General features: G+C 57.1%; 1 protein-coding gene across 1 annotated transcript in view; it reads left to right on the forward strand.

The window, feature by feature from the left end:
• CYP26B1 (cytochrome P450 family 26 subfamily B member 1) overlaps positions 1-12,586 on the forward strand; it is a 215,725-nt gene that overhangs the window by 158,491 nt on the left and 44,648 nt on the right. The window contains exon 2 of the mRNA XM_073649516.1: positions 7,307-7,540. Coding sequence (XP_073505617.1) covers positions 7,352-7,540 — 189 coding nt within the window. The 5' untranslated portion in view covers positions 7,307-7,351. The remainder of the gene's footprint in view (positions 1-7,306; positions 7,541-12,586) is intronic.

A 12,586-nucleotide genomic window follows, 5' to 3' on the forward strand; every position in this document is an offset into this window, starting at 1 on the left:
GTGCAGCAGTGAGTACAGGAGGAGCAGCCTGAGGTGCAGCAGTGAGCACAGGAGGAGCAGTCTGAGGTGCAGCACTGAGCACAGGAGGAGTAGCCTGAGGTGCAGCAGTGAGCACAGGAGGAGCAGTCTGAGGTGCAGCACTGAGCACAGGAGGAGCAGTCTGAGGTGCAGCAGTGAGCACAGGAGGAGCAGTCTGAGGTGCAGCAGTGAGTACAGGAGGAGCAGTCTGAGGTGCAGCACTGAGCACAGGAGGAGCAGCCTGAGGTGCAGCAGTGAGCACAGGAGGAGCAGTCTGAGGTGCAGCACTGAGCACAGGAGGAGCAGCCTGAGGTGCAGCAGTGAGCACAGGAGGAGCAGTCTGAGGTGCAGCACTGAGCACAGGAGGAGCAGCCTGAGGTGCAGCACTGAGCACAGGAGGAGCAGTCTGAGGTGCAGCAGTGAGCACAGGAGGAGCAGTCTGAGGTGCAGCACTGAGCACAGGAGGAGTAGCCTGAGGTGCAGCAGTGAGCACAGGAGGAGCAGTCTGAGGTGCAGCACTGAGCACAGGAGGAGAAGCCTGAGGTGCAGCAGTGAGTACAGGAGGAGCAGCCTGAGGTGCAGCACTGAGCACAGGAGGAGCAGTCTGAGGTGCAGCACTGAGCACAGGAGGAGCAGCCAGAGGTGCAGCAGTGAGCACAGGAGGAGCAGTCTGAGGTGCAGCACTGAGCACAGGAGGAGCAGCCTGAGGTGCAGCAGTGAGTACAGGAGGAGCAGCCTGAGGTGCAGCAGTGAGCACAGGAGGAGCAGCCTGAGGTGCAGCAGTGAGCACAGGAGGAGCAGCCTGAGGTGCAGCAGTGAGCACAGGAGGAGCAGCCTGAGGTGCAGCAGTGAGCACAGGAGGAGCAGCCTGAGGTGCAGCAGTGAGTACAGGAGGAGCAGCCTGAGGTGCAGCAGTGAGTACAGGAGGAGCAGTCTGAGGTGCAGCACTGAGCACAGGAGGAGCAGCCTGAGGTGCAGCAGTGAGCACAGGAGGAGCAGCCTGAGGTGCAGCAGTGAGCAGAGGAGGAGCAGTCTGAGGTGCAGCAGTGAGCACAGGAGGAGCAGCCTGAGGTGCAGCAGTGAGCACAGGAGGAGCAGCCTGAGGTGCAGCATTGAGCACAGGAGGAGCAGCCTGAGGTGCAGCACTGAGCACAGGAGGAGCAGCCTGAGCTGCAGCACTGAGCACAGAAGGAGCAGCCTGAGGTGCAGCACTGAGCACAGGAGGAGCAGCCTGAGGTGCAGCAGTGAGTACAGGAGGGGAAGCCTGAGGTACAGTAGTGAGTACAGGAGGAGCAGTCTGAGGTACAGCACTGAGCACAGGAGGAGCAGCCTGAGGTGCAGCACTGAGCACAGGAGGAGCAGGCTGAGGTGCAGCACTGAGCACAGGAGGAGCAGCCTGAGGTGCAGCAGTGAATACAGGGGGAGAAGCCTGAGGTGCAGCAGTGAGCACAGGAGGAGCAGTCTGAGGTGCAGCAGTGAGCACAGGAGGAGCAGTCTGAGGTGCAGCACTGAGCACAGGAGGAGCAGCTTGAGGTGCAGCAGTGAGTACAGGAGGGGAAGCCTGAGGTACAGTAGTGAGTACAGGAGGAGCAGTCTGAGGTGCAGCAGTGAGCACAGGAGGAGTAGCCTGAGGTGCAGCAGTGAGTACAGGAGGAGCAGCCTGATGTGCAGCAGTGAGTACAGGAGGGGCAGTCTGAGGTGCAGCATTGAGCACAGGAGGAGCAGCCTGAGGTGCAGCAGTGAGTACAGGAGGAGCAGCCTGAGGTGCAGCAGTGAGCACAGGAGGAACAGTCTGAGGTGCAGCACTGAGCACAGGAGGAGCAGCCTGAGGTGCAGCAGTGAGCACAGGAGGAGCAGTCTGAGGTGCAGCACTGAGCACAGGAGGAGCAGCCAGAGGTGCAGCAGTGAGCACAGGAGGAGCAGTCTGAGGTGCAGCACTGAGCACAGGAGGAGCAGCCAGAGGTGCAGCAGTGAGCACAGGAGGAGCAGTCTGAGGTGCAGCACTGAGCACAGGAGGAGTAGCCTGAGGTGCAGCAGTGAGTACAGGAGGAGTAGCCTGAGGTGCAGCACTGAGCACAGGAGGAGCAGCCTGAGGTGCAGCAGTGAGTACAGGAGGAGCAGTCTGAGGTGCAGCACTGAGCACAGGAGGAGCAGTCTGAGGTGCAGCACTGAGCACAGGAGGAGTAGCCTGAGGTGCAGCAGTGAGTACAGGAGGAGCAGCCTGAGGTGCAGCACTGAGCACAGGAGGAGCAGCCTGAGGTGCAGCACTGAGCACAGGAGGAGCAGTCTGAGGTGCAGCAGTGAGCACAGGAGGAGCAGTCTGAGGTGCAGCACTGAGCACAGGAAGAGTAGCCTGAGGTGCAGCAGTGAGTACAGGAGGAGCAGCCTGAGGTGCAGCAGTGAGTACAGGAGGAGCAGCCTGAGGTGCAGCAGTGAGCACAGGAGGAGCAGTCTGAGGTGCAGCACTGAGCACAGGAGGAGTAGCCTGAGGTGCAGCAGTGAGTACAGGAGGAGCAGTCTGAGGTGCAGCACTGAGCACAGGAGGAGTAGCCTGAGGTGCAGCAGTGAGCACAGGAGGAGCAGTCTGAGGTGCAGCACTGAGCACAGGAGGAGCAGTCTGAGGTGCAGCACTGAGCACAGGAGGAGTAGCCTGAGGTGCAGCAGTGAGTACAGGAGGAGCAGCCTGAGGTGCAGCACTGAGCACAGGAGGAGCAGTCTGAGGTGCAGCACTGAGCACAGGAGGAGTAGCCTGAGGTGCAGCAGTGAGCACAGGAGGAGCAGTCTGAGGTGCAGCACTGAGCACAGGAGGAGCAGTCTGAGGTGCAGCAGTGAGCACAGGAGGAGCAGTCTGAGGTGCAGCAGTGAGTACAGGAGGAGCAGTCTGAGGTGCAGCACTGAGCACAGGAGGAGCAGCCTGAGGTGCAGCAGTGAGCACAGGAGGAGCAGTCTGAGGTGCAGCAGTGAGCACAGGAGGAGCAGTCTGAGGTGCAGCACTGAGCACAGGAGGAGTAGCCTGAGGTGCAGCAGTGAGTACAGGAGGAGCAGCCTGAGGTGCAGCAGTGAGTACAGGAGGAGCAGTCTGAGGTGCAGCACTGAGCACAGGAGGAGCAGCCTGAGGTGCAGCAGTGAGCACAGGAGGAGCAGTCTGAGGTGCAGCACTGAGCACAGGAGGAGCAGCCTGAGGTGCAGCAGTGAGCACAGGAGGAGCAGTCTGAGGTGCAGCACTGAGCACAGGAGGAGCAGCCTGAGGTGCAGCAGTGAGTACAGGAGGAGCAGTCTGAGGTGCAGCACTGAGCACAGGAGGAGCAGTCTGAGGTGCAGCACTGAGCACAGGAGGAGTAGCCTGAGGTGCAGCAGTGAGTACAGGAGGAGCAGCCTGAGGTGCAGCACTGAGCACAGGAGGAGCAGTCTGAGGTGCAGCAGTGAGCACAGGAGGAGCAGTCTGAGGTGCAGCACTGAGCACAGGAGGAGCAGTCTGAGGTGCAGCACTGAGCACAGGAGGAGCAGCCTGAGGTGCAGCAGTGAGTACAGGAGGAGCAGCCTGAGGTGCAGCACTGAGCACAGGAGGATCAGTCTGAGGTGCAGCACTGAGTACAGGAGGAGCAGTCTGAGGTGCAGCAGTGAGTACAGGAGGAGCAGTCTGAGGTGCAGCACTGAGCACAGGAGGAGCAGTCTGAGGTGCAGCACTGAGCACAGGAGGAGCAGCCTGAGGTGCAGCAGTGAGTACAGGAGGAGCAGCCTGAGGTGCAGCACTGAGCACAGGAGGAGCAGTCTGAGGTGCAGCAGTGAGCACAGGAGGAGCAGTCTGAGGTGCAGCACTGAGCACAGGAGGAGTAGCCTGAGGTGCAGCAGTGAGCACAGGAGGAGCAGTCTGAGGTGCAGCACTGAGCACAGGAGGAGAAGCCTGAGGTGCAGCAGTGAGTACAGGAGGAGCAGCCTGAGGTGCAGCACTGAGCACAGGAGGAGCAGTCTGAGGTGCAGCACTGAGCACAGGAGGAGCAGCCAGAGGTGCAGCAGTGAGCACAGGAGGAGCAGTCTGAGGTGCAGCACTGAGCACAGGAGGAGCAGCCTGAGGTGCAGCACTGAGCACAGGAGGAGCAGTCTGAGGTGCAGCACTGAGCACAGGAGGAGTAGCCTGAGGTGCAGCAGTGAGTACAGGAGGAGCAGCCTGAGGTGCAGCAGTGAGTACAGGAGGAGCAGTCTGAGGTGCAGCACTGAGCACAGGAGGAGCCGTCTGAGGTGCAGCACTGAGCACAGGAGGAGCAGCCTGAGGTGCAGCATTGAGCACAGGAGGAGCAGTCTGAGGTGCAGCACTGAGCACAGGAGGAGCAGCCTGAGGTGCAGCACTGAGCACAGGAGGAGCAGCCTGAGGTGCAGCACTGAGCACAGGAGGAGCAGCCTGAGGTGCAGCACTGAGCACAGGAGGAGCAGCCTGAGGTGCAGCACTGAGCACAGGAGGAGCAGCCTGAGGTGCAGCACTGAGCACAGGAGGAGCAGTCTGAGGTGCAGCAGTGAGCACAGGAGGAGCAGTCTGAGGTGCAGCACTGAGCACAGGAGGAGTAGCCTGAGGTGCAGCAGTGAGCACAGGAGGAGCAGTCTGAGGTGCAGCACTGAGCACAGGAGGAGAAGCCTGAGGTGCAGCAGTGAGTACAGGAGGAGCAGCCTGAGGTGCAGCACTGAGCACAGGAGGAGCAGTCTGAGGTGCAGCACTGAGCACAGGAGGAGCAGCCAGAGGTGCAGCAGTGAGCACAGGAGGAGCAGTCTGAGGTGCAGCACTGAGCACAGGAGGAGCAGCCTGAGGTGCAGCAGTGAGTACAGGAGGAGCAGCCTGAGGTGCAGCACTGAGCACAGGAGGAGCAGCCTGAGGTGCAGCACTGAGTACAGGAGGAGCAGCCTGAGGTGCAGCACTGAGCACAGGAGGAGCAGTCTGAGGTGCAGCACTGAGCACAGGAGGAGCAGCCTGAGGTGCAGCAGTGAGTACAGGAGGAGCAGCCTGAGGTGCAGCACTGAGCACAGGAGGAGCAGTCTGAGGTGCAGCACTGAGTACAGGAGGAGCAGCCTGAGGTGCAGCACTGAGCACAGGAGGAGCAGTCTGAGGTGCAGCACTGAGCACAGGAGGAGCAGTCTGAGGTGCAGCACTGAGTACAGGAGGAGCAGCCTGAGGTGCAGCACTGAGCACAGGAGGAGCAGCCTGAGGTGCAGCACTGAGCACAGGAGGAACAGTCTGAGGTGCAGCACTGAGCACAGGAGGAGCAGCCTGAGGTGCAGCAGTGAGCACAGGAGGAGCAGTCTGAGGTGCAGCACTGAGTACAGGAGGAGCAGCCTGAGGTGCAGCACTGAGCACAGGAGGAGCAGCCTGAGGTGCAGCACTGAGCACAGGAGGAACAGTCTGAGGTGCAGCACTGAGCACAGGAGGAGCAGCCTGAGGTGCAGCAGTGAGTACAGGAGGAGCAGCCTGAGGTGCAGCACTGAGCACAGGAGGAGCAGTCTGAGGTGCAGCACTGAGTACAGGAGGAGGAGCCTGAGGTGCAGCACTGAGCACAGGAGGAGCAGTCTGAGGTGCAGCACTGAGCACAGGAGGAGCAGCCTGAGGTGCAGCAGTGAGTACAGGAGGAGCAGCCTGAGGTGCAGCACTGAGTACAGGAGGAGCAGCCTGAGGTGCAGCACTGAGCACAGGAGGAGCAGCCTGAGGTGCAGCACTGAGCACAGGAGGAACAGTCTGAGGTGCAGCACTGAGCACAGGAGGAGCAGCCTGAGGTGCAGCAGTGAGTACAGGAGGAGCAGCCTGAGGTGCAGCACTGAGCACAGGAGGAGCAGCCTGAGGTGCAGCAGTGAGTACAGGAGGAGCAGTCTGAGGTGCAGCACTGAGTACAGGAGGAGCAGCCTGAGGTGCAGCACTGAGCACAGGAGGAGCAGTCTGAGGTGCAGCACTGAGCACAGGAGGAGCAGCCTGAGGTGCAGCAGTGAGTACAGGAGGAGCAGCCTGAGGTGCAGCACTGAGTACAGGAGGAGCAGCCTGAGGTGCAGCACTGAGCACAGGAGGAGCAGCCTGAGGTGCAGCACTGAGCACAGGAGGAACAGTCTGAGGTGCAGCACTGAGCACAGGAGGAGCAGCCTGAGGTGCAGCAGTGAGTACAGGAGGAGCAGCCTGAGGTGCAGCACTGAGCACAGGAGGAGCAGCCTGAGGTGCAGCAGTGAGTACAGGAGGAGCAGTCTGAGGTGCAGCACTGAGTACAGGAGGAGCAGCCTGAGGTGCAGCACTGAGCACAGGAGGAGCAGTCTGAGGTGCAGCACTGAGCACAGGAGGAGCAGCCTGAGGTGCAGCAGTGAGTACAGGAGGAGCAGCCTGAGGTGCAGCACTGAGCATAGGAGGAGCAGTCTGAGGTGCAGCACTGAGTACAGGAGGAGCAGCCTGAGGTGCAGCACTGAGCACAGGAGGAGCAGTCTGAGGTGCAGCACTGAGCACAGGAGGAGCAGCCTGAGGTGCAGCAGTGAGTACAGGAGGAGCAGCCTGAGGTGCAGCACTGAGCACAGGAGGAGCAGTCTGAGGTGCAGCACTGAGCACAGGAGGAGCAGTCTGAGGTGCAGCACTGAGCACAGGAGGAGCAGTCTGAGGTGCAGCACTGAGTACAGGAGGAGCAGTCTGAGGTGCAGCAGTGAGCACAGGAGGAGCAGTCTGAGGTGCAGCACTGAGTACAGGAGGAGCAGTCTGAGGTGCAGCACTGAGTACAGGAGGAGCAGCCTGAGGTGCAGCAGTGAGCACAGGAGGAGCAGTCTGAGGTGCAGCACTGAGCACAGGAGGAGCAGTCTGAGGTGCAGCACTGAGTACAGGAGGAGCAGCCTGAGGTGCAGCAGTGAGCACAGGAGGAGCAGTCTGAGGTGCAGCACTGAGCACAGGAGGAGCAGCCTGAGGTGCAGCACTGAGCACAGGAGGAACAGTCTGAGGTGCAGCACTGAGCACAGGAGGAGCAGCCTGAGGTGCAGCACTGAGCACAGGAGGAGCAGCCTGAGGTGCAGCACTGAGCACAGGAGGAGCAGCCTGAGGTGCAGCACTGAGCACAGGAGGAGCAGCCTGAGGTGCAGCAGTGTACAGTAGTCTCCCCGCCTCCTCCGTCAGTACAGCAGCCAGTAGAGAGAGCACCTGGCCTCCAGCCCGCAGCCTCCTCCTGTATATAAGAGGCTGCAGTGAGGACAGGAGCAGTAGTGCGCCGCCGTGTGCCGCTGCCGCCGGCGCTGAGCTCGGGATTGCCGGCTTCTGGGCTATGAGTGACGCTGTCTCCCTCCCCAGGTGCGGCGGCTGCTGACCCCGGTCCCGGCTGATCCCCGGCTGCTGATGATGGTGGTGTGGTGCCTGGCCGCGCTGGCCGCCTGCCTGGTGTCCGTGGCTCTGCTCCTCGCGGTGTCCCAGCAGCTCTGGCAGTTGCGCTGGGCGGCCACTCGGGACAAGTCCTGCAAGCTGCCCATGCCCAGGGGCTCCATGGGATTTCCACTGGTGGGCGAAACTTTCCACTGGATCTTACAGGTACACAACTCTTCTGTCTATGACTGTCCACTAGTGACATCTCCTGTGTGGTCTTACCTGACAGTGTTACCTGGGATAGACACTAGTGGGGTTATCTCAGCTGTCACTGACACTAGTGGGGTTATCTCAGCTGTCACTGACACTAGTGGGGTTATCTCAGCTGTCACTGACACTAGTGGGGTTATCTCACCTGTCACTGACACTAGTGGGGCTATATCACCTGTCTGTGACGCTAGTGATGTCATATTATCTGTCACTGACACTAGTGGTGTTATATTACCTGTCTGTGATACTAGTGGGGTTATATCACCTGTCTGTGACACTAGTGGGGTTATATCACCTGTCTGTGACACTAGTGGTGTTATATCACCTGTCTGTGACACTAGTGGGGCTATATCACCTGTCTGTGACGCTAGTGATGTCATATTATCTGTCACTGACACTAGTGGTGTTATATTACCTGTCTGTGACACTAGTGGGGTTATATTACCTGTCTGTGACACTAGTGGGGTTATATCACCTGTCACTGACACTAGTGGTGTTATATTACCTGTCTGTGATACTAGTGGGGTTGTATCACCTGTCTGTGACACTAGTGGTGTTATATCACCTGTCTGTGACACTAGTGGGGTTATATCACCTGTCTGTGACATTATTGGTGTTATATTACCTGTCTGTGACACTAGTGGGGTTATATCACCTGTCTGTGACACTAGTGGGGTTATATCACCTGTCTGCGACACTAGGGTTATATTACCTGTCTGTGACACTAGTGGGGTTATATCACCTGTCTGTGACATTAGTGGTGCTATATTACCTGTCTGTGACACTAGTGGGGTTATATTACCTGTCTGTGACACTAGTGGGGTTATATTACCTGTCTGTGACACTAGTGGGGTTATATTACCTGTCTGTGACACTAGTGGGGTTATATTACCTGTCTGTGACACTAGTGGGGTTATATCACCTGTCTGTGACACTAGTGGTGTTATATTACCTGTCTGTGACACTAGTGGTGTTATATTACCTGTCTGTGACACTAGTGGGGTTATATCACCTGTCTGTGACACTAGTGGGGTTATATCACCTGTCTGTGACACTAGTGGGGTTATATCACCTGTCTGACACTAGTGGGGTTATATCACCTGTCTGTGACACTAGTGGGGTTATATCACCTGTCTGTGACACTAGTGGGGTTATATCACCTGTCTGTGACACTAGTGGGGTTATATCACCTGTCTGTGACACTAGTGGGGAAATCTCACCTGTCACTGACACTAGTGGGGTTATCTCACCTGTCACTGACACTAGTGGGGTTATATCACCTGTCACTGACACTAGTGGGGTTATCTCACCTGTCACTGACATGACACTAGTGGGGTTATCTCACCTGTCACTGACACTAGTGGGGTTATCTCACCTGTCACTGACACTAGTGGGGTTATCTCACCTGTCACTGACACTAGTGATATTATATCACCTGTCTGTGACACTAGTGGGGTTATATCACCTGTCTGTGACACTAGTGGGTTATATCACCTGTCTGTGACACTAGTGGGTTATATCACCTGTCTGTGACACTAGTGGGGTTATATCACCTGCCATTGACACTAGTGGGGTTATATCACCTGTCACTGACACTAGTGGGGTTATATCACCTGTCACTGACACTAGTGGGGTTATATCACCTGTCACTGACACTAGTGATATTATATAATCTGTCTGTGACACTAGTGGGGTTATCTCACCTGTCACTGACACTAGTGGGGTTATCTCACCTGTCACTAACACTAGTGGGGTTATCTCACCTGTCACTGACACTAGTGGGGTTATCTCACCTGTCACTGACACTAGTGGGGCTATATCACCTGTCTGTGACGCTAGTGATGTCATATTATCTGTCACTGACACTAGTGGTGTTATATTACCTGTCTGTGATACTAGTGGGGTTATATTACCTGTCTGTGACACTAGTGGGGTTATCTCACCTGTCACTGACACTAGTGATATTATATCACCTGTCTGTGACACTAGTGGGGTTATATCACCTGTCTGTGACACTAGTGGGTTATATCACCTGTCTGTGACACTAGTGGGGTTATATCACCTGCCATTGACACTAGTGGGGTTATATCACCTGTCACTGACACTAGTGATATTATATCACCTGTCACTGACACTAGTGGGGTTATATCACCTGTCACTGACACTAGTGATATTATATAATCTGTCACTGACACTAGTGGGGTTATCTCACCTGTCACTGACACTAGTGGGGTTATATCACCTGTCTGTGACATTAGTGGGGTTATATCACCTGTCTGTGACACTAGTGGGTTATATCACCTGTCTGTGACACTAGTGGGGTTATATCACCTGCTATTGACACTAGTGGGGTTATATCACCTGTCACTGACACTAGTGATATTATATCACCTGTCACTGACACTAGTGGGGTTATATCACCTGTCACTGACACTAGTGATATTATATAATCTGTCTGTGACACTAGTGGGGTTATCTCACCTGTCACTGACACTAGCGGGGTTATCTCACCTGTCACTGACACTAGTGGGGTTATCTCACCTGTCACTGACACTAGTGGGGTTATATCACCTGTCACTGACACTAGTGGGGTTATATCACCTGTCAGTTTGGTTTTATTTCTGCTCTATTACACTATTGGGATTGTGGCGCTTGTGATATATTATTATCTGCCTGTGACACTGGTGATATTATATTACCTGTTTTTGACACTAGTGACAGTGTTTCCTGACCCCTGTGACCTTCTGTGCCGTCTGTTTATGCCATAGTTATTATTATGTCACCTGCCCATTATTCTCATTCCCCAGTGCCATGACTTTACCTGCCTGCGACCCTAGTTGTGTTCTTCTTCCTTTATTTGCCACTCATGTGGGATTGTGGGTGGGGTGCAGGACCCCACAGTTCTGCCCCTATTCCGGCTCTGGCATTCTCTGCACAGTCTGCTGTCAGTCTTCCTCCACGCGTGGTGGGATTGTTGCCTGCCTGCTGACAGTCTCCTATCTGGAGTTACCTGCCTCTGTTTCTCTGATTGTGACCCGGTGACCCTGTGACCTGTCTGATTTTTAGGGTGGCTCCCTCTGTTATTCCTGTCACTTGCTGCCTTCCTCTCCCAGTCCTGTTCTTCGTGGTGTCTGCTGTCATTAATCACCATCCGCACACTTTTACCTGTCATCTTCCAAAACCACCAGTCCTGGGATGTCCCCTCCCCACATAGTCAGGAGATGATGTACCACCCCCTTGTTATTGCCAACTTGTGCCCTCCGAGGCTCTGACCTTTCTGTGGACTATGAGCCGCAATCCCCTCCTGCAGTTTATCTTATAGTCACCCTGGCACCTCTATGGGGGATTACTGTCCAAGGCTGAAGATTCCTTAGTGACATCACCACCGTATCCCCCGCCTGTAGTAGTGACGTCACCACCGTATCCCCCTTCTGTAGTAGTGACGTCACCACCGTATCCCCCTTCTGTAGTAGTGACATCACCACCGTATCCCCCGCCTGTAGTGGTGACGTCACCACCGTATCCCCCGCCTGTAGTGGTGACGTCACCACCGTATCCCCCGCCTGTAGTGGTGACGTCACCACCGTATCCCCCGCCTGTAGTGGTGACGTCACCACCGTATCCCCCTTCTGTAGTAGTGACGTCACCACCGTATCCCCCTTCTGTAGTAGTGACGTCACCACCGTATCCCCCGCCTGTAGTGGTGACGTCACCACCGTATCCCCCGCCTGTAGTGGTGACGTCACCACCGTATCCCCCGCCTGTAGTGGTGACGTCACCACCGTATCCCCCGTCTGTAGTGGTGACGTCACCACCGTATCCCCCGTCTGTAGTGGTGACGTCACCACCGTATCCCCCGTCTGTAGTGGTGACGTCACCACCGTATCCCCCGTCTGTAGTGGTGACGTCACCACCGTATCCCCCGCCTGTAGTAGTGACGTCACCACCGTATCCCCCGCCTGTAGTAGTGACGTCACCACCGTATCCCCCGCCTGTAGTAGTGACGTCACCACCGTATCCCCCGCCTGTAGTAGTGACGTCACCACCGTATCCCCCGCCTGTAGTAGTGACGTCACCACCGTATCCCCCTTCTGTAGTGGTGACGTCACCACCGTATCCCCCTTCTGTAGTGGTGACGTCACCACCGTATCCCCCCCTGTAGTGGTGACGTCACCACCGTATCCCCCGCCTGTAGTGGTGACGTCACCACCGTATCCCCCGCCTGTAGTGGTGACGTCACCACCGTATCCCCCGCCTGTAGTGGTGACGTCACCACCGTATCCCCCGCCTGTAGTGGTGACGTCACCACCGTATCCCCCGCCTGTAGTGGTGACGTCACCACCGTATCCCCCGCCTGTAGTGGTGACGTCACCACCGTATCCCCCATCTGTAGTGGTGACGTCACCACCGTATCCCCCGTCTGTAGTGGTGACGTCACCACCGTATCCCCCGCCTGTAGTGGTGACGTCACCACCGTATCCCCCGCCTGTAGTGGTGACGTCACCACCGTATCCCCCGCCTGTAGTAGTGACGTCACCACCGTATCCCCCGCCTGTAGTAGTGACGTCACCACCGTTTCCCCCGCCTGTAGTGGTGACGTCACCACCGTATCCCCCTTCTGTAGTGGTGACGTCACCACCGTATCCCCCTTCTGTAGTGGTGACGTCACCACCGTATCCCCCGCCTGTAGTGGTGACGTCACCACCGTATCCCCCGCCTGTAGTGGTGACGTCACCACCGTATCCCCCGCCTGTAGTGGTGACGTCACCACCGTATCCCCCGCCTGTAGTGGTGACGTCACCACCGTATCCCCCGCCTGTAGTGGTGACGTCACCACCGTATCCCCCATCTGTAGTGGTGACGTCGCCACCGTATCCCCCGTCTGTAGTAGTGACGTCACCACCGTGTCCCCCGCCTGTAGTGGTGACGTCACCACCGTATCCCCCTTCTGTAGTAGTGACGTCACCACCGTGTCCCCCGCCTGTAGTAGTGACGTCACCA

The sequence above is a fragment of the Phyllobates terribilis genome, unplaced genomic scaffold, assembly GCF_046119375.1.
Source record: "Phyllobates terribilis strain yellow unplaced genomic scaffold, ASM4611937v1 Scaffold_1__5_contigs__length_1240528914, whole genome shotgun sequence".
NCBI lineage: Eukaryota > Metazoa > Chordata > Amphibia > Anura > Dendrobatidae > Phyllobates > Phyllobates terribilis.